Source organism: Peromyscus californicus, unplaced genomic scaffold (genome assembly GCF_007827085.1).
Source record: "Peromyscus californicus insignis strain IS unplaced genomic scaffold, ASM782708v3 Scaffold_7__1_contigs__length_154581171, whole genome shotgun sequence".
Lineage (NCBI taxonomy): Eukaryota > Metazoa > Chordata > Mammalia > Rodentia > Cricetidae > Peromyscus > Peromyscus californicus.
The window spans coordinates 31016694-31039070 of NW_026294595.1; the positions used below are offsets into that span (position 1 = coordinate 31016694).

Consider the following 22377-nt stretch of genomic DNA (forward strand, 5'->3'; position numbering starts at 1 on the left):
CCCAACCCTGCTCAACCTGACTGGGGTGTGCTCGGAGGATGCTCCTGATGAGTGCATAACTAAATAAAGAGAGGACAACATTTAGGCCTCATTGAAACCAAAGAGATCCAAGTTGGATACTGGGAATTCTTCAAGCTAAGTCATCTATGATGCAGTATTTATCTGTGCATGCTCATGCACTCTCTGTAGGAGCGTGGGACAGGTTTCTCATTTAGGTTGTGATGTGTCAGTCCCTAGAGATGTCACTAGCCCATCTTCTGTCAAGACTTTTTATGTAGCACAGTAAAATGCACACATAGAAATCAATTCTGGATGCTTTAGGTGTCTGCCTCTGAACATCTGGATGTTTGGAAACATCTGGAAATGACTGATTTTCACAGGAGTGTTTAGTATTAGTTAAACATCAGCTTCTCCTTCCAGTGTCTCTGCTGCCAAGACAGACCTGTTCTTCACTAAGAAGGCTGACAACACTGTTGACTCCATTTTTATTTTGTTGGGGTAAAGTTGTTCCATTTTAAAGTGTTCCAGTATGAACATTTATTTCTTAAATCTCAAGGAGCCTCCAGGAGGTCCAGTGAGGGGTCTGCTTCTATCACAACAGCCATTTGGAGTCTATGTATGAAGGAAAAAGTCCTGGCAGCTTCAGAACACCTTAGAAAAGTGGAATTGTTGGGCACTAAGGGTCAGTAACCATCAGACTGTGGGTGTTTGCAAGAGAAGGTGAAAGATGCTTTTCAGCTAAAAATAACTATAAAATAATTATTTGCTTCATGAAGCCTTGAAGAAGAAAATGGAACTTCTGTTCTCTAGCAGGCCCAAAAGGGGAGTCCAATCAGGCAGAACAGAGGTTGCCTCTCAATGGTGCTTTCCTGCAGGGAGCCCTGCAGATCACAGGGGCTTACTGTGGCAAGAGAAAAAGAAAGTATTGAGGCAGATGTCAGGCAACAGGGCGAGAAGGAAACACTTAAGTGAGGGTCCCTTAAATTTATAGAACTAACTCAGAAGCATTTACAGTCAGGCCTTTAGCAGGCTATAGTGTGTGTGTGGTGGGGTGCAGTGGCGGGGGGAGACGGGTACCCACACTGATAGTCGGTGACTTTGGTAGGGTTGAAGGCTAGGAGTCCACATCTGACTGGCAAGAAAATTCTGTTTTTTACAAAGCTATAGTGATGCCTTCTTCTCTCCATTATGAGCCTCCAGGGAAATCATCCCTAGACTCCTCCCCATCTTTAACGATAGTTTAAACCACAATCCTTGGCATCCAGATCCCTGGGTTAATCCAAATGTTTTGGAGTCTTTCAGAAATGCCTTTAGCAGATGCTGAAGAACAGAGTGGTGACTTGGGCAGGGATTATGCTTTTGCTTGTTTCTCATTAGTGAGGCTGTCTCAACTTCCCATGGGAGAGGCTGCCTTATCTGAGCGAGGCAGGATTTATCTGCTTCCCAAGTGGAAGTGAACCAGCTGGGCTGAGCTAGAGTTGGGCCTTAAGGCTTGAACACGCTAAGTCGGATGTTTTTTCCCCTGCCCCAAGATCCTAGTGGGCTGCCCAGGACAAGGCAGTAGGTCCACATGAGAGGGAGTTGCAAAGCCTTGCCCATGAGTGCTTGATTTCCACCACTCCCCTGAGTTTGGGAATCCTCCAGAGCCCTGTAATCTTTATGGCTTCTTTATCATTAATTGTTCTATAATTCTTATTTTCTTTATTTTTACATTTTATTCCCCCAACCCTCCGTTTTGTGTGTGTGTGTGTGTGTGTGTGTGTGTGTGTGTGTGTGTGTGTGTGTGTGTGTAGGTTGGAGGACAACTTGTAGGAATTGGTTCTCTCCACAATGTAGGTTTTGGGAATTGAGCTCAGGTATTCAGCCTTGACAGCAATCGCCTTTACTCCCTAAATCATCTTGCTGCCTCTAACCCCATGTTTTCATAAAGCATGGCCTGAAAGCGAGAAGTACGATCTATAACTTCAAAGATGTGAAAATTAATTGCCTGAACTAACAGCTTGGTTGTGGCAGAACAGTAGCTGTATGGCCCAGGTTTAAAGATCTCAGTTTTTATTTTATTTTTTTCCGAGATAGGGTTTCCCTGTGTAGCTTTGCGCCTTTCCTGGAACTCATTTGGTAGCCCAGGCTGTCCTTGAACTCACGGAGATCCGCCTGGCTCTGCCTCCCAAGTGCTGGGATTAAAGGCGTGCGCCACCACCGCCCGGCTAAAGATCTCATTTAATGTGACAGAGATGCCCCATTTCTGTCCTCACAGCACCTCACTTCCAGCAGTGTTAGAGTTTAAGGATACAAAGAAGGGAGGAAGTGGGATCTGTGGGTGGTATGTAGCATGAGTAGAAAATTTCTTAATAAAGAAAAATGAAAAAAAAAAGATACAAAGAGGGACAGCTATGTTAGGCAGGATTTCACAAGTGTGGGTGGTCAGCGGCTGCATTAGCAGATTGAAGTCTGTGGTCTGGAGTTGGAGGATAAACATGTTCATACCACTCTGTTAATCCAGGTTGATGAATTTATTCACATTGACTTGATTGGTCAGTGTCTTGTTTACTATTCTACTGCTGTGAAGAGACACCATGGCCAAGGCAGCTTATAAAAGAAAGCATTTAATTGGGGGCTTGTTTACATTTTCAGAGGTTTAGTCCATGATTATCATGGCAGGGAGCATAGTTACAGGTAGACAGGTGTGCTGGAGCCTTAGCTGAAAGAGAGAGAGATAGAGATAGAGATAGAGATAGAGAGAGAGAGAGAGAGAGAGAGAGAGATAGAGAGAGAGAGAGAGAGAGAGAGAGAGAGAGAGAGAGAGAGAGAGGGAGGGAGAGAGAGGAGAGAAGAGAGAAGAAGAGAGAGGACTAGGCCTGGCGTGGGCTTTTGAAACCTAACCCCCAGTGGCACACCTCCTCCAATAAGACCACACCTGTTAATCCTTCCTAAACAGTCCACCAACTGGGAACCAAACATTCAAATTTATGAGCCTATGGGGGCCATTCTCAGTGAAACCACCACACAGTGAATGAAATGAAATGCCCCTTAGTTCATAGCAGAGCACTTGCTTCTCAAGTGTGTAGGCTGTAGTTTGTCCACTTATTTACTTGATTCCTGGTGGTCCCACTCCTAGCAGGGACCAACCTATTCCTGGTGGACTAGCACAGTGCACAGGAGAGCTCCTTCGAAGTCTGTTTAGCTGGTCCTTCTGAAGCCCCTAGAGTCTCTTCATACAATCCTACCTCCCCAGGTCCTTCCCGTGGGTGTGGAGAATTGAGCCAAAGCCGGGGGAGGAACCAGCAATATAGTGAACGTGAAAGTCAGGAATGGTGCCAGTCTTTATGGCACACGCCTTTAATCCCAGCACTCGATAGGCAGATGCGGGCAGATCTCTGTGAGTTCTAGGCCAGCCTGGTCTACATAGTGAGTTCCGGTCCATTCAGGGCTGTGTAGAGAGACCTTCTTTAAAAAAAAAAAAGAGGTTAGGATTATCAAATTTTAGCTACAACAATGTACTTTAAATCAAACAAGAATTACATTTATTTATTTTTTGTGTGTGTGTATGTCCGTGCACATGATTATGGAGGTCAGAAGACAATTCTCTTTCTATAATGTAGAGCTTGGGTATTGAACTCAGATTGTTAGGTTTGGCAGCAAGCACCTTTACCTACTGAGCCATCTTGCTGGCCCCTGGTATAACTTTTTTAACTTAAGTGTTTTTGCATCTTACATTATGTAGGTCTTGTTGGCAGATGAAAATTATATTCTGTGATACATGGCATGCAGTCATATCTGTGTGTAAATATGCTTCTGATGTAGGCATATGCTTTGTACATTTCTGCATGTATAGGACTGTGCGTGGGCACATGTGTTACAGCACACACGTGCTAGTCCGAGGATGACTTTATGGAGACAGTTCTCTCCTTCCACCTTTATGTGGGTTCTGGGGTTTGATCTCCAGTCATAAGGCTTGTGTGGCAAGTGCTTTATTGCTCAACCATCTCAGTGGCCTTTAGCCATATGTTTGATGACTCTTATCATTCTCCTGATGGCCAACGTATAAATGCTGAAAATAGTGGAAAACCAACATCTTGTTCTTTACCAATTTTCTCAAACTAGGCCAGTTCAAAGGCGAGAAGAGCTTTGCTCTTTCAACCATGTTGGTCTTATTTTGATCCAGTATGTAGGGTGGTCCAGATGTGAGCATCGTGCTGAGTAATAGAACTTCACTTTGATGTGGGACACAGCATTTACCACCCTTCCCACACACACCTTCCCATTTCCTGTGGGATTGTAAACTACACTTGTATAATGATCGCTCATATCACACAGACACACACGTGTGTCTGGTTTGCACGCTTCTTCTCCCGCAGCAGAAATGAAGGAGCCTCTGCTTCCTAGGGAACCGTGTCAGAGAGTGTCACTTGAAATCATTACTGAGGCGTAGTATAGGAACAGTCTGAATCTGAGCATGTAGGAGTTTCATGGTTTCCTATCCATGTCAGTGGCATGACATTGTGCATATTCATCAAGCAGCTATAAATAGGAAGGTATTTAATTCATTAGTTTTTGACATGCTTATCTGTTTCACAGCACTCATGTTCTTGACCTGGATTTCTTTGCTGACAGAATGAAGTATTCTAAAGACAAACATTCAAAGCTCTTTTAGTGTCTATTTCTGTTGTGTATTCCAGGATACCAAAATGCTTTGGGGGGCATCTTTATCATAAAATTTACTATTATTTCTGTGGTGGTTTGAATAAGAATGGCCCCCAAAGCTACACGTTTTTAATCCTAGCACTTAGGAGGTAGGACAGGTGGATCTTTGAGTGGAACTGTTTGAAAGGATTATAGGTTTAGTAGATGTGGCCTTGTAGGAATCTGAGTGGCTTTGTTGGAGGAAATATGTCATTGGGGGTGAGCTTTGAGGTTTCAAAAGCCCATACAGCTGGGCCATGGTGGCACATGCCTTTAATCCCAGCACTCAGGAGGCAGAGGCAGGCAGATCTCTGTGAGTTTGAGGCCAGCCTGGTCTACACAGTGAGTTCCAGGGTAGCCAGGACTGTTTCACAGAGAAACCCTATCTCAAAAACCAAGCCAAACAAAACAAAACAAACAAACAAACACCCCATGCCAAGCCCAGAGTCTCACTTTCTCTGTCTGTGGATCAAGATGTAGCTCACAGCTACTGTTCTAGTGCCTTCCTGCATGCTGCCTGCTGCCATGCTCCCCACCATGATGATAATGAACTAAATGAAACTGTAAGCAAGCCCTCAATTGAATGCTTTTATAGGAGTTAAGCTGGTCATGGTGTCTCTTCACAGCAATAGAACAGTGACCACAAGAATCTCTTTGCATTAACTAGTTACTCATGTGTAATTTGTCTTATTGCTGTCCATTCGTTCTTTCTTCTGCCATGTAAAATCCATTCTCTCTAATACCTCAGATGGAGTCCATGATTATTTGTGCATTACCACAGTGCAAAGATGCCTTGTACCTCAGATAGATCCTAGTTCCTGATTCCCAGAGACAGTAACTCAGCCTTCTTGATGTTAGTCAAATGCAAGTTGAATGAATTGAATTGATGGTTTAGCTATTTGAGCTCTAACTGGCAGTCAAGAGAGCTGGAGATTTAATTTGTATATGAGTACATGAGCCACTGGTTCCCCAAAACTGGCCCAGGACCCATTGAATGCTTTCAAAGACACAGACTGCTAGTCTCTTCAGTGCAGGGCCTCAGTCAAGTCCTGATTTAGAGCCCAGGTGTAGTGGGTAGCCATTCCAGCTTTGATCTGGAAGTTCCAACCCTCATTGAGGCTTCAGCAACTGTCATGCCTACAAGGCGGGGCCAAGGGAGGCACTGGGAGACCCGAGATCTGGATGAGCAGCTCTCTCTGTTCCTGGACCCTGGAGGTTGACTGAGCAGAGCTCCAGAGAACACCGCTGGACTGCGATACACCTTCCCCAGACCCCGCGACCTACCTATCCCTTCATTTGTAAGTTACCCACTAAATAAATCTTTTTTTTTAATTACGTGGAGTGGCCTTAATAATTTCACCAATACCCAGGAACCTGCTCTATTTAGAAGGGCTATCGGAGATATTGGTAGTCTTAGTTAGGGTTTTTATTGGGTTGTTGTGATAAAACAACGTGACCGAAAACAACTTGGAGAGGAGAGGGTTTGTTCAGTTTAGTACTCTCAGGTCACACTCCCATTGTGGCGGAAGTCAGGGCAAGATCTCTAGGTAGAAACCTGGAGCCAGAAACTAAAGCAGACGTCATAGAGGAACACCACTTACTGTGTCGCTCTGCCTGCTTTCTCATACAACTCAAGACCACCTGTCCATGGGTAGCACCACCCACTAATGGACCAAGAACACCACATCAATTATTAATCAAGAAAATGCCCCCCAGGCAGTCTGATAGTTTCTCATTTGAGCCCCCCCCCCCATGACTCCAGCTGGTCTCAAGTTGACAGAACACTAGCCAGCTCACGGGTATACACGCGTCAAGTGTCAGACACCGAGTGTAACCCTGCAGTAGTTAATAGTTGTGCTTTTAATTGTTGTCGTAATTCTGGAGAGATTTCAAGTATTGTCTTTCAAACTATTTTATGACTTTAAAAAGTGTGTGTGTGTGTGTGTGAGAGAGAGAGAGAGAGAGAGAGAGAGAGAGAGAGAGAGAGAGAGAGAGAGAAAGAAAGAGAGAAAGAAAGAGAGAAAGAAAGATGTATGTGGATGCCTGTGGAGATCATAAAAGGGGGTGAGATTCCTTGGAGCTGGAGTTACAGGTGTTTGTGAGCCACCCAGTAGTCTTGGTCCTTGAATAGAACTTGGGTCCTTTGTAAGAGCAGCAAGCTCTCCTAACCACTGAGCCATCTCTCTAGCCCTGTAAAGTGTTATCTTCCATGCAATGTGTCTGTCTGAGCACGTTGAGATCTGTGGGAGTGAGTGCTCAGGCTATCCGGGAGGGACTTGGTTTGCTGCTCTGTTGACCTTTCCTAGGACTATTGGATCTTACGTGAGTGTCACACTCATTAATGAATTAAAGGAATCGGATTGTCAAGTCGCCTTTTCAACTTCCTAATGTTCTTTGGTTTGAAAGGCTTTGCCCTTCTAGAATTGTCTTCTCACTGTCCCAGTGGCTGCTGCTGCTGCTTCTAATGTACTGCATGCCTGTATGCTCAGCAGAATATAAATCACTGTCTACCTCTTAGGAGATCAGGGAGCTGTTCCCATCTAAGATGGCCTCATTACTGCCATTACCATCCTCCCAACACCAGAGCTAAGCAAAGCATTCTCCTGAGAATAAACTTGGAATGTTGGGGGCTCTGCTGGAATATGCAGGTTGTAATTAGGACCCTTTCCATCAGCCGTGCAAGGGAAGACATGATGATGACTTGGGGGAGCAGCATCTGCACTGCCTGTATTTCACACCGCTGGTTCACACCGCTGGTTTCCCGGACCTTGACCTACACTCTCTGGAGGGGCCAGCTGGATGTAGGGCAGGCCATCTGTGCTTAGATCTCTGTCCTCAGCCTATCCAGAGCATCACGAGGAACCATTGTGCCTTTAATGATTATTTTTTTCTTTTTAACCATTCTTGTTGATTTATGTGCTGTGTCAATGCACTCATGTGTGCGCAGTATCCCCAAAGGCCAGAGGAGGGCATTGGGTCCCACGGACTGGAGTTACACGTGGTTGTGAGTTTCCATGTGGTAGCTGGGAATGGAAGCCTGGTACTCTGCCATAAGAGCAGCGAATGCTCTTAACCACTGAGCCCCTGCTCCAGCCTCCATGGGCTTTTAAAATGATGCTTGCTACCGTCACCTCCACCCCAGTGGAACTGTTGAATTAGACTCTCCAGGGACAAGTATTTTCCAAAGACATAGTTTACTTTAGATTATTCCCTATTGGAGACTTCTCTATTTCCTCCAGTGAGGCCACAGTGTTCCTCTGTCTTCAGAACTTTTTTTAAAGGCAGTGTCATTATACCCAATGCATTATGCACCTCAAGCAAGGAAAGAGACAATACGTAGGGGTTCCAAAGATTTTTAATAAATTACCACACAAGCAGGTCACTGATCAATCAGGGCTGCAGGGCAAGGACTCAGGAGCCTCGTTTCTCCTGATAGCCCCAATCAGGGGCAGAAGCAGGGTTTATAAGCACAAAATTCACGTTTTTGTTGCCAAGTTATAGTTACGACTCTCACCAATCAGGAATCAAAGATTAGGGACTTTCCTTGTGTGTTCCGTCATTATCAACTGACATACAATGCAACCCTTTTAGTCCAATCAGATTTATTTGTTCTTTCTGTTGTTAGGAACAGGCATAATGTTTCTAGAGAATTAAAGATGCATAATGACCATTTCTATGGTTTAGGAAGGAGGTTGGTTAGCCATTGGAAAGTTATCAGCTCCCCTAGAGCTTGGGACCCTGAACTTTTATCTCACCCTGAAGGTAAAATGGAGTCTGAAGTCAAAATGGCAGTATTTAGGCCAAGGTACTTTTGCCTGCTTCCTTCTGTGTGTTAGTTAGGGATTCTATTGCTGCGAAGAAACACCATAACCATGGCAGTTATTATAAAAAAAACTAAAACTGAGGTGGCAGCTTACAGTTCAGAGGTTCTGTCCATTATCATCATGGTGGGACATGGTGATGTGCAGGTAGACAGGGTGCTGGGGAGGTAGTTCTCTACCATGGTACATGGTAGCTGAGAGTTCTACATCTTGCACAGGTAATAGGAAATGGTCTCGTACACTGGGTGGTATCTTATGCATGTATGAGACCCCAAAGCCCACCTCCATAGTGACACACTTCCTCCAACAAGGCCACACTTCCTAATACTATCACTCTTTGGGGGCCATTTTCTTTCAAACCTCCGTAGGCAGTTCCAAGTAAATGGGGAGTAGTGATCTGAATCCTGCAAACTCTGTTCTGCTTTGCAAACCTTAGTCTTGTTAAGATGTGATGGTCCTTGAAGGGTGAAGGCTGTTCACCTGCACTTCCCCAGAATCACTGCTGGCCCAGAAGCCTCTTCTAAAGATCCACTTCAGACTCCTGTCTGCGATCCCCTCTGATGGTTCTGTTCTTGTAAAATGTGATGGCAAACAGAAGTAAGTCTGTCATTACCCTTTGTAAAGGGTATGTTGATAAAATTCATTGTATTATCTTCTATTCAGTACAATTCGACAACTATTGAGACCTTATAACACACTAAGTATTCTTCTAGATGCTGAAGATGTAAGAGAAGTAAACAGATGGCATTCCTATCTCTGTGAATGTTCTCATTCTCAGTTGTATATATGTCCACATAGGATTTACCATGACTGAATTAAATGGCTGCATCATTACACCATGAAATGCCAATTTAGGAGAATTCTTGAGGGTTTGTCTTGATAGCCCTAGGATTACAAATGAAATCAGAGTATGTGCTCATTAACATGTGTAGCCTAATTCAGCATGTATATAGTTCAAGTAAATACTCTCTGAAGGCAGAATGAATTAGCTAGTAGATATAGGGTTTGGTTTCAACAAAACTACCCAAAGACAATGTCAGAATTAAGACTCATCCTTGATTTTGTGAGTGAGTCTTCAGAGAGGTATGTATTATTTGGATATAAACATTTGACTGTTTTTACTGCCTATCTTTAATGTTCGTGTACATGTACCACACCCTGGGACCCTGGAGTTTTGAGTACTTTGCCTATTTCTTTCACATGCTCAAAGGAAACATTAATTTGAGCTAAAATATGTGTGATTCAAGCTGGCAGGGTACAACTTCATAACTCACTGCAAATTTCTATATCCACCTTCAATGGATGAAGAAGAACCGTTCCCAGAGTGTTCTTTTTGTCCTGTAATCACTGTGTTGTAATTATGCAACAGTGTCATGCGCTCAAATTATTCGAGACAGACATAAGAGTATGGTCAGTCTTCCTTTCAAGGAGTTTAAGCACCAAATTATTTAAATCTTTTAGCATCTCTTCTGAAGTATACTTTGGTAACATAGGAAATCTATAGCCAGTTTTTGACTATGAACTCTATTATGGATACACACTAAAAACCTTGGGGAAGAACAAGACCCTGACTGAAGAACACATGTGGTAACATCCAGACCATCTGCAAAAGAAACCAAGGACCCGTGTCCGGTCTGCTCCATGCCTCCATTTGCTAGCTAGCTGGCTTTGAAGAAAAGTACGGAGTGTATAAAGGGGAGAGAAAAAATATTCTGAAAGTAATTGTTAGTACTCAAATTTCTGTAGCTAGTTTTGGAACGCTTCTGTTTGTAATGTCATATGCATGATAACAATGTGTCTTTCAGGTCTGTGGAGAAAAGCAGCGCTTTGAGAAGTTGATGGAACATTTCAGAAATGAAGATAATAACATAGATTTTATGGTGAGTTATCTTGGTACTACATTCAACAATGCAAACTCAATTTCAGCACTTTCCCCCAGAAAACACATGCCACACTCAAATTGACACACTACAAAGAACAGGAAAATGAGCTCAATAGTCTTCAATAGAATGTTTTCCTTTATCTGTATGCTCCTTTGTGGTGCTCTTTCAAGTTTTACTCATTTGATTAAAGGACAAAATGCTAATAATTTATAGCAGACAAAAGGGAAAGTCATGTGGTTGGGTAAAGGAAGTCAGGACCTGGTGTGAATGCCCACAGCCACCAAGCTGAGTTGCCAGCAGTGCCACATAGCATCCTAAGCCAAATGGAACCTTGACCTTTTGCTCTTGATCCCTGCCAGTGACCTCTCTAGACCACGTGCTTGGGGACTAAAGTGCTTGGCTCTGCTCAGTGGACCATTGGCTTGAGTGGACCCAGTGCTGATGGCCCCTCTTCTTTGGGGCTTCCTTCCTGCTCTGTCTGGAGCACAGTCAGGAGCCTGTGACTCTGCAGGAGCCCTGGAGTCCTTAGGAAGACACCCAAGGGCAGTTCAGCCCTTCTGAACTCCACCTCAGTCTTCATTCAGGGCTCAAGAGTCATTCCTTTGCAGTGCAGCCCCCGCTGCAGGCTTTGACCTAGTTCAGTCTTCCAGGGAGACTTCTGGACCCAGGAGTCCCTTCTCTGGATCACTTGCCCCTAGACTAGGTATCCTAACAGTTGCTGCATGCAAAGCCTGTGCTTTGGAAGCTAAATCATGTTTTCATTTGAATCACGGCAGTGACTGTAATGCATGACACACTTTAGTTCTATCGTGTGAGAACTGGTTCCTTGGACTTCAGATTTCTGTGCATGTTAGCCTCAGCTTTTTCTAAAATCAGGAAGGTAAAATCCTTTATAGAGCTTTTCTGTTCCGTTAGATGTGACATTTGCTTTTTAAATTATTTTTAAGAATGTTAAATGGTAAAATAAGTGTCACTTACAATGACTTTTGAATGCTTGTTATTAGGATTTGGGGGGACGTTAGAGTGAGTGATGCTGAAGTTGTTGATAGGTATGTGACTGTCCCTGGGCACACGGCTTCTCCAGAGGTGTTCTGGTAGAGCCAAGGCTGAGGCCAGCCTATGCAAGGCATGTGCACTTATTCACACAATCATTTCTTCCGTGAAAATCTTTGGATATGGTACGTGAAAATAGAAGTCTGATCTTTTTTTAAACTAAAAGTCCCCAACTATATTGACTCTATTTAGACCCTCCCTGTTGGCTATTAGCTACTACAGCCAAGCAGCCCCTGCCGCTTTGGTATAACATGAATTCCCCTCTCTGCAATTTGCTGTGATGTGCATTGCCTACCTCACTCATCTGCTGACCTGGTCATTTGGGTTTCCTAAGTCCCTTAAAACACTTGTGCCATTTGCATACACACTGGAACCCATTGTCTGTCACTTTACTTTCTCCTATGTCCAGGTTCTAAGGGCCTTGTTCACAGGCCACAGTGTGCAGTGTGCTGTGGGATTCAAGTTATCATTCTTGTATACTATACTTGGCTCATAGGCTATCATGAAACTCAGAGCAGATCATTTAGACTTGATTTTAGAAGCAACAAGGAAAAATGTAACAGTCTAGCTATTTCTTTCCAAAAAATGAGGCTTTTGATAAATTTTCTTGGGATTTCCATGGAATTTCCCAGTTTCCCAAACAATATATTCCCCATATTAAATGATATAAATTCCTTTAATATAGTATGAGACTCTTTTCTGTGGGTTTTTTTTTAATAGGTGAAAAGAACTGGAAAAAAAAAAGCTGACTTTTTTTTTCTTTTAAAGTTTGTTTAACTAGAGAACCTAAACTGCTTTTTCAGAAAATTCCAGGAGGGTCCCTTTTCCACGAAGAGAATTTCTGCCATCTTCCAAAGCTATCCAGTCTATAACTGCTCTAGTTCTAGTGTTGCTGTGATGAAATGACCCGATAGAAAGCAACTAGGGAAGAAAGTAGTTTTTCTGACTTGCAATTCCAGGTCACAAACTATCATCGTAGAGAAGTCACCACACAGGATCCTGAGCCAGCTGGTCATCCCATCCCATCCCATCCCATCCCATCCCATCCCATCCCATCCCATCCCATCCCATCCCATCCCATCCCATCCCATCACATCCCATCACATTCCATCACAACAATAGCTGAACAGGGATGAATGCCTGCTTTCTTATTTGCTTGCTTGTTTTCACATTGATGTCTCTACTCATATACAGTTCAAGACCACTGTTTAGGGAATGGTACCACCTAGAGTAGGCTAGATCTTTCCATATCAGTTAATTAAGACAATCCCCCACAGAGGTGCCCACAGACTGACCCAATGTACATAGACCTTCATTAAGACCTTCTTCCTGGGCTGGAGAGATAGCTCAGAGCTTAAGATCACTGGGTGCCCTTCCAGAGTTCCTGAGTTCAATTCCCAGCAACCATATGGTGGCTCACAACCATCTACAATGAGACCTGGTGCTCTCTTCTGGTCTGCAGGCATACATGCAGGCAGAACACTCCACTTAATAAATAAATAAATCTAAAAAACAAACAAACAAACAAACAAAAACAAAAAACTTTCTTCCCAGGTGATTTTAGAATGTGTAAAGTTGAAAATTAACATTAACTATTTCAATAGCATATTTTAAAAAGAATTAGTTCAATAAAAGCAACAACAAAAAGATAATGGGGAGGGCTGGGAATAAAGCTCAGAGGTCAAGGACTTGCCTAATGTGCCTGAGACCGAGTTTGATTCCCAGGGAGTCGGGGCGGTGTGGGGGGGGGGGGGGGGGGGTGGCGACAGTAAGTGGTTTTCCAAAGGCTTGTGAATCTGGTCCCTGATTGTTTTCCCTTCTTCCTAAAGCCTCTGCTGGATCACGCTGTAGAGAGCAAACATGAGTAAGGCATTGTTCCCGGCAATAGACTGTCAGTGTTGAAAACAGTATGGGGCTGCTGAAATCCATTCCTTTACTTATTAAACCGAGAATGGACTTTTTCCTGAGACAGGTTTTAGGGCCAGCCTTTGGGAGGAAGCACTACACCAAAATGTTTGTGATCTAGCAGTTGGGAAATTGCATGAGAAGATGTATATAGGATTCGTTACTAGCCTTTGGTAAGACAGAGCTCAAAGTGAATTTGCTGAAGTAATTGCCTTGTAGTGAGGTTCAACATGGTTTGAATGTTACTCTTTGTATTAATTTTCATATTTTATATGATCTATATCTCTGCTGTAATTTGTACTTTGCTCTGTATACCTATATAATTTTTTAAGAACAGCTTTCTTGAAATTAGAGTTTATGATTTGATGTGTGTTAACCATTCATAGTCCAATTATAACCATGTTCATCCCTTTAAGAATCCCTGTGACATTAAAAGTTGTTTCCCATGTGCTCTACGCTTCAACCTTAAGTATCTGCTATCTACTTTTAATCTCTGTAGTTTGGGTGCTCTGCACATTTGATATGGGTGAAATTATACCATGGGTGGTCCTTTTTTCCTGGCATTTTTTTCATTTACCGTGACGTTCCCAAGTTCATCCATGTTGTACTTCATTCTACTTGTCACCGAATATTCCATTATATGATTACACTTCCTTTTGTTTATTCATCAAGTGATGGGCATTGTGTGTTTTTCCATAGTTGGTTGGTATATATGGTATTATGAATATTTGTCTATAATTTTTTATGTGGACAGATTTCTCTTAGATAATTGAATTGTTAAGTCACATGGCACATACTTAACATTTTTGAGTCACTTGTGTTTTCAAAGTGACTGCATCATTTTACATTCTCACTAGCAATGGGTGAGGGCTGGTTTTTTCCACATCTTTGCCAATATCATATACATTTTAAAAATTATAGCCATTCTAAGTGACTGTGAAGTAGTGTCTTTCTTGTTGGGTGCCTCGTTGATTTCTTGAATTAAAAATTACAAGTTTTTTTTTTTTTTTGAAGATTTACTGATGTTAAAGAAAAAGGAATTGGTATAAACTGAGACTTGTGAAATAAATGCATGTTCTGGACATGCTTAAATTGGGAGGAAGCATGTGGAGCCGGTTTAACCCCTTGGAAATTTCCTTGCAGGTGGCTTCTATGCAGTTTATTAACATTGTAGTCCATTCGGTAGAAGACATGAACTTCAGAGTTCACCTCCAGTATGAATTTACCAAGTTAGGCCTGGATGAGTACCTGGACGTGAGTATAACTATCTTTTCTGGTGTCATTTTCAGAGTGGATTTATTGCCTATTCTCGGAGGTTTATTTCCATAGTAACTATAAAGAATGTCTAAAGCATTATGTGGTTAACAATTGCCATGCTAGTTAAATGGAGCCAATTGGAATGATGCAGCTTGCCAGCAAAGCTGGATTATTTACTGAATTCCTGGGACATCTGTGGGTCCATTGCCTGCAGCCTTTTAGTACTCGAGTTAGACCACCCCTGGGAGCATTGATGCAACTTTACTTCAAGCTCTGTCTGGGTCAGCTCTCTTTGCATCCTTCATCAAAACTGGAGAAAACGTTTGATTTGGGGGCACTCTTGGGACCCTATCCAAGCAGGCAAGATCAAGCCAAGAATGTTGTAGAATGAGTTAATGCATAGAACATAAAAACCTAATGAGGACGTGGACACCAGAGACTTCTTCCTGAAGCTGCGAATTCTGCTTCAAGTGTCTGTTGCTGTAGCACACACACTTTCACTTCTTGGGAGAAAGGAGTTGAGTTTCTGTTTCTGGCTACCTCACAGAAGTGCCGGGCCAGTTCCCTGGAGTTCCTCAATAAAGAAACAAAGTATATTTGGTATTCAGAGATGTACTCCAGTACCTTTGTGTCCACTAGATGTGCCCCTCTTTGTCAGGAAGCTTTTGTTTTCCCTGTCCCATGGGAATGGTTCAGTTGAATTTGGAAGACCACTAGTGGCAGGACAGGGCTGTTTCCTGATAGGGAAATGATGGAACACCTTCCCTTTGCTGTGTCCAGAGTTCAGCTGCTCATCTTTGTTAGGCATGACTCTAGGGAAGCACACACCTTGCACCCACTTTATTGGAGGGCAGAGTATTGACCTTTTCCCCACCTCTGGCATGCTTTGAGATTAAAGTTTATCCTTTTCTCTCCCATGCTCTACACTTTGCAGAATTTGAACAGAAATGAGGAATGTGAGTTCCTATCAGTGTTGCAGGTTCAGTTGTGTGAGGTTTTGCTCTGGGCTCTAGATTGTCATGGCAGCTAACGACATTGGTGCACATCCGTTGTTTACTGTGAATCTTGGGAAAGTCGAGTGTAGCTGCTGCTTCTCTGTTTCTCGCTGTTTTCTTGCGCTAGATTCATATTTCTTTTTTCATGTCTGATTTTTAAACTAAGATGGAATGTACTCTCTTTAAAACAAGTTAATCTGTAAGTTTTCAATTTAAACCTAAGAGAAAAATTACTTTTCTTAAGAAATTATGTAATCTGAATTTTCTCTTAAAAATACCAACCTCTCAACCCTGAACTTCTATAATTGTGTTATGTTGGCACTTGGACCCTGATGGATAGAGACCGTTAGAAGAACAATCTTATAGGCATCTAATATATAGATATTTTCTTTGTTTACAAAGACAGCCTTCTTTGCAAGTGGTCATTGATGTTTGTTAACTTATTGGCATCATCTATGTGTCAGATATTATTCTGGCCCCACAGTTTCCCAGAGCAAGTCCAGTGTGTGGTTCCTGGGAAGATTCTCTGATTTCTCGAGCTTCTAGTGTCACCAGAGAAATAGCTAGCTGAGTTGCTTTAGGATCCTTGGTCTGGGATCTAGTGAACTGGAAGATGCTTTCTGATTCATGCTTTGAGGAGCCCTGAGCTATTCATGCAGGCACTATCTTAGGAAGGGAATCCTGCGGGTGAGTTCTAGCAGTGTGTACTAAAATAACCAAAAATCAAGGAGGGACACAGCTGGCAGCCCTAGCTAACTGTACTCTGCCCGCAGCCTCCAATCCCCGTCCCGGTAAGGTGTTCCCCACGGCAGCCTTCTCCATAGACACCCCTTCACGTTCACAGGGCGTGTGGCTATTCCATTTCAAATCCTCCTTTATGTCTCTGTGGTCTGGATTTTACCTATATGAAAATGTTTTAGGCTAGAGTAGGAAGGATTTGAGAGATGTTTATAGGTGTATATATAACATGTTTGTATGGGTGTGTGTGTGTGGGTGTGTGTGTGTGTGTGTCTGGGAAATAGTCTGGTCATACGTTCTTCATAGGGATATGCTATAATTCTCTTCAGGATGATGTGTTAAACTCTAGTGGATCAGAATGAGTAGAGGGTTGGGTATGACATTCTGTGTCCACAGGTAAATTAATACCATCTTCTTTGGAATTTTGGTGTTTAGAAGCTGAAACACACAGAGAGTGACAAGCTGCAGGTACAGATTCAGGCTTACCTAGACAATGTGTTTGACGTGGGAGCCCTGCTGGAAGATGCAGAAACCAAGAATGCAGCCTTGGAGCGGGTGGAGGAACTGGAAGAAAACATCTCTCATGTACGTGCATCTCAGGGGAAAGTGCCCTGGGGCCAGGATGAGCTAGTGCTAACTGTGGGAGGAATGGAGTGTAGGAATGAGCAGCTTCTGGGCCGGAGAGCCTTCAGATTCCCTCTGGGTCCTTTAAAGAAGGAAGGTATGTTCCTTACAGGAGAAACACATGCTTTGTTTCCACTTAACTTCCTGTTCCTTTTCTCCCAAGTCACATGCACCGGCAATCATAGTTGGCCACCCAGAGGAGCAGGATGGTTGGCAGTATAAGGGTTAAAGGGAGATGAGAAGAGGGTGGGACCTGATGAAAGTCTCCAGATGACTGGCTTTCTCAAAGCGCCATCACAGCCCGGGGGTCAGGACTGCCTGTGTCCCTGCTGCTGCACATCTCCATTCCTTCCTTAGCAGTCCCTCAGAGTCTGCCCAGGCTCAGTCCGGCTGTAGACATTTTATGGGAGGAGGTCACTAAGCTTTGTCAGCTGTGGCCGTCTTGGAAGAAGCAAGCCCTCTTGGGATAACGGCAACTGCACAGCAAGACAGGGTCCTAATTTTCTTGAAAGGAAATTTATTAACCACAAACAAGTTAATATGAACCCAAAAGCTTTGAGATGTTAACATATTTCATATTGAAGAATAAATAGAGATCAGTGTTTCTCAAAAACCCAAGCATTGTGAAGGCTTAAATTCTTGTTCCCCTGCCCAATAGTGTATGTACCTCAGGCCTCCTGTGAGGAAGTACTATACCAGTGAGCTTTTGAAAACAAAATTCTTGTCATGATTTGATTTGAATTTTTCTTTATTATGAAGTGAATTGTTTCTATTTGTAAGAATATCATTTTTCACTGGGTGGTGGTGGTGCACGTCTTTAATCCCAGCACTGGGAAGCAGGGCCAGGTGGATCTCTGTGAGTTCGAGACCAGCCTGATCTACAGAGCAAGATCCAGGACAGGCACCAAAGCTACACAGAGGAACCCTGTCTCGAAAAACCAAAAGAAAAAGAAAAAAAATTGTTTTCTTTCTTTTTTTTTTGACTTCTCTCTCTCTTTCTTTGAAACTACACTCTTAACCTGTGAGTCTCTGTCCACTCTCCTGCCTTGCCTCCATGGTTGCCATTGCCTGGGGTTATGTCCAGTGGGAAATGAGAAGTTGCTTGACTGAAGAACTTTCTGTGACGAGGAACTACTTAGCACATGACTTTTTTCCCCCCTCATCCCTCCCCGGCCAGCATTGTGGAGCCATTCTACATTGGGTTTTATAGAAGTAACTGCCGTTATTAGGGTAGTTTGGGTTAAAGCTAGCCATAGGACTTTATTTAGCTGACTACAATGACACGGCCGTGTTCTCTGGATCGACATTCAACAGCAGCTTTTGCATGATGGTCCTTTTTGTGGGTGGGAAGTGGCCCTCCACACTGCGCTCATCTTCATTTTTTCTACTCTTGTTAGCCCCAGGACACGGAGGGAGACATGGCTGTGCATGTTCAAACACGGAGAGGCTATTGTATGGGTTTTATGGAGGCTACATATGCGTTATTAATTTTGATGGAAACAAGTATGTCTTCAGAACCATAGAAATTAATGTTTCCAGAAAGTAACCTGTAGAATATGTGCAAGACTCAAGTGGGCCCCTGTTTGTCTGGGACATATACTTCTGAGGACCCTAGGACCTGGTCAGAATGATGTGTGTTGTGACACTGTTTCTTTGTCACAATTTCTCAGCTGTCTGAAAAGCTGCAGGACACGGAGAATGAAGCCATGTCCAAGATTGTGGAACTGGAAAAGCAGCTCATGCAGAGGAATAAGGAACTGGATGTTGTCCGGGTAAGTGTGCTGGCAGCAGCTACCCAGATAGGCATGGCAGAGAATTCAGTGTGCTTCAGCTTTAGGCTGGTCCAGTGTGGCGCATGTTCATTTTAGAAGAATGCGTTGATACAGTGTATGTATTGCAGCCATCTCAAAGGTGATACCCAAAAGTACACATAAGGTATTTGCACACATGTGTGCAAAATCAAAAACTCCAGCTTCAGTATTTCCTTATTACACATTTTGGGAGCAGCAATGTTTTCCCATCTTGGGGAGGCTGAGTTGATTCTGTTGATCCTCCATGTGGTTGTAAATAAAAACAAAGCATGCATGTAATTCACGCCACATATTTATTTTTATTAGGACTTGGACTTCATTGTATTTACTTCCTTTGCTTTTACTCAAAACCAGATTTGGTGGTTGTATGGAAAGAATTCACTGCACAGGGTAGATCTAAAGGTATTTACCAAACCCCACATTCAGTGCCTTGTATCACCAGATAATCCTCGCTGTTTGGTTTGCCGTCCTGTCCCTTCACTCTAAGTGTCGGGCATTTATGGAGTACCATCCATGTGTTTGCAACTGCGTAGAACATAAAACCAACATGCATGGAGGGCTTTCAGGCACGTGGTGCCTTCACACCATGGTTAATGTGATGGCACATTGTATGTGATGGTTAGCATGGCTGTGTGTGCTGTTTGGTATTCCAGCACGCCCTACAGTTAGCTTTGCATACTTATTTTCTGGCAGACCATCAAGACAAAGTTGTGGCATATGGGCTCTATTCAAGTTCAGGCACTTAGATTATTAATGATAGACAGGGTGTGAAGGATGTTTTCATGTCTGTTGGAGGTCTGTGGTGAGAGATAACACATGCAAGGCCCAGCAAGAAAGTTGAGTTCCACAAAGGCACTCATTCCAGAATATCCATGGACTCTGAATGGAAATAGCCAGGACAGCCTTTGATTGAAATTTAACTTTGGTTTGTACTCTAAACTTTGAGAAAGATAAGTAATTAGTGGTGGGAAGCTTTGGGCTGTTTTGTTAAATGTATCACCAAAGGAAAACTATTCCAGCAATTGCTGTCTTGAGCTCAGTCAAGGAGCTTTTCTAAGAGCCAGAGAAATCCAGCTGTGCCCCAGCTCCTGGTCACTCATGAATAGGTCACCACAGGCTTTGCAGAGTTATTTTTTTTTTGCTTATTTATTCTATATTATCTTGGGAACGGGTCTTGCTATATAGCCCTGGCTGGCCTGAAAAACTGCATAGACCAGGCTGGCCTCAAACTCACAGAGATCTGCCTGCCTCTGCCTCCACCGTGCTGGGATTAAAGGCGTGCACCACCACATCCAGCCTTTGCAGAGGCTTTAATCCTAGTCTGATTTCTGTTAAAGTCTGACTTAGGGCCCTCTATCTCTTGTTAATGTGTGTCTAGTAGTTACAAATAAATTTCATAATTAGTGAAAGAAAGCATGATGAACCACCAGGATACCCATGGGATGTTCCAAATCCAATTTGGGGGATAAAGTCATCTCTGCTCTGTCTTTTTCTGCCTATGGAGAAAATGGAGTTAACTCCACTTATGAAAGGGAAAGGACTTCATTAACAATAGCAAATGCTAGAATACATTGCATGCATTATTAGTTCAATTGGTAATTCCTGGGACTCCATATGTACTGGCTGAATTCCAGAGATTTCCCCAGATACCAGAGTGTGTGTGTGCTCTCTCTGCACCTGTTCACCTCAGTTGGCATGCCTAGCAGGTGTAACTGGGAATACCCTATGAAGTCAAAATCCTGACCATGACCTCTTTTCTCTGCAGGAAATCTACAAAGATGCAAATACCCAAGTTCACACATTAAGGAAAATGGTCAAAGAAAAGGAAGAAGCCATTCAAAGACAGTCTACCCTGGAAAAAAAGATTCATGAACTGGAGAAACAAGGGACCATTAAAATTCAGAAGAAAGGAGATGGGGACATTGCCATACTGCCAGTTGTGGCCTCTGGCACATTGCCCATGGGGTCAGAACTAGCAGTGGGTAATTATGTAGGACCAGTTACAGGGGCCACCTCCTCAGGATCCTCACTCCCTCCTCCTCCACCACTACCTCCATCATCAGACATGCCTGAAGCAGGTAAGATGGTTTGTGGGGGAGAGTAGAGATTTCCCTTCGTATGTCCCTTTCCTTATCTTAAGAAACATTACATTTTGAGGAGTTGGAAAAATGGCTTAGTGGTTAAGAGTATGTACTGCTCTTCTAGACAACCTGAGTTGGCCTCAGCACCCACATAGAGTGGCTCACAACTCCCCGTAACTCCAGCTCCAGAGGATCTGTTGTTGCCTCTGGCCTCTGCAGGCCCTGCACTCGTGTGCACATATTCACACACACAATGAAGATACACTAGTTACAACAAAAAGTTTACATTTGTGAATCTAAATGTCACTTACGTTTACTATTTCCCCATTTGTCAGTAAGGAAATGTTTACCAATTTAAATGGTCTTTTTTCACACACTTTATTTTCTTTTAAAATTTTAATTGCTTATTATTGTTGTGTATAGTGATGTCTATGTGTGGGTGTATACCACAGTATGCACGTAGAGATGAGAGGCCACATTGTAGCGTCAGTCCTCGCCCCACTTTTATGTGGGTTCCCAGGATCTAACTAGCATTACCTGATGAACCGTCTGGCCAGCCCAATTTTCTCATGCTTTATGTGCACATGACATTTTGTTCTTTTCTCTAGCGCCAAACGGACCAGCATCGCCACCTATGTCACCCCCTCCTCCCCCACCCCCTCCACCCCCTCCTCCCCCACCCCCACCCCCTCCACTCCCAGGTCCTGCAGCTGAGACTGTGCCAGCTCCTCCTCTCCCACCACCCCCTCCTCCCTCTGCACCCCCACTGCCTGGGACTTCTTCACCCACAGTAGTTTTCAACTCAGGATTAGCAGGTGAGAACACGGGATGAAAACAGAGGTACTTGTGTGAAAAATCCTGCTTTCTCTCCCTCTGGAGAACTCAAACTGTTCTTTCAGCAATTAGATCTTCCTCATCTGTACACATCCCTTAGGAGGACATTCCTGCTAATATAACTGGTGAAGGGGACATTGTCATACATGAGAGGCACTGTCCTCTGAGTAGCCTTTGTCACACTCTTCCTAGCAGGAGTTCTGACCTTGTCACCCAGCCTTCCACCGTCTTTACCTACAGTGGCCAAAGCTCTAGGTTAGGTGCTAATATTGAATATTATTCTTTTTTTAAGATATTTGGAGTGTCAGATGTAAAGGAGAACATGTCATTAGGGTAAATGCCTGATACAGGCTTGCAGGCATGTCTTCTGAACATTTGTAGGTGTCAGAATTTGCTAGCTTTAAGCTTCAAGGGGAAGTGATACTAACAGCAGTTTCTTTAGGATTTGAAAAGCTTCCAAGTAATTCATGTCCTCCTGCTCACCAGGACAGAAGGGTATGCCTACTTTACCAGAAATAAAAGGAAGACAGGTGAGAGAGGGGAAGAGAATTGCTCCAAAGCCTTAAAACAAGTTACTATTTTTGACCCTTGGAGATGAAATTTTACCCTTTAACACTGAGCCATTTCAGTTAGAGTGTCACTTAGAGTTTGGAGTTGTTCTGAGGTGGTTGTTCCTATGATAGTGGGCAGCA

At 43.3% G+C, this 22377-nt stretch overlaps 1 protein-coding gene across 12 annotated transcripts in view; it reads left to right on the plus strand.

Annotated features, from left to right (window-relative positions):
- Positions 1-22377, plus strand: part of Fmnl2 (formin like 2) — a 299538-nt gene that overhangs the window by 252056 nt on the left and 25105 nt on the right. For all 12 annotated transcript variants that reach the window (XM_052724742.1, XM_052724740.1, XM_052724739.1 and 9 more), the window contains 6 exons: positions 10310-10384; positions 14489-14599; positions 16771-16920; positions 18630-18731; positions 20536-20848; positions 21460-21666. In XM_052724742.1, the coding sequence (XP_052580702.1) occupies positions 10310-10384; positions 14489-14599; positions 16771-16920; positions 18630-18731; positions 20536-20848; positions 21460-21666 (958 nt within the window). The remainder of the gene's footprint in view (positions 1-10309; positions 10385-14488; positions 14600-16770; positions 16921-18629; positions 18732-20535; positions 20849-21459; positions 21667-22377) is intronic.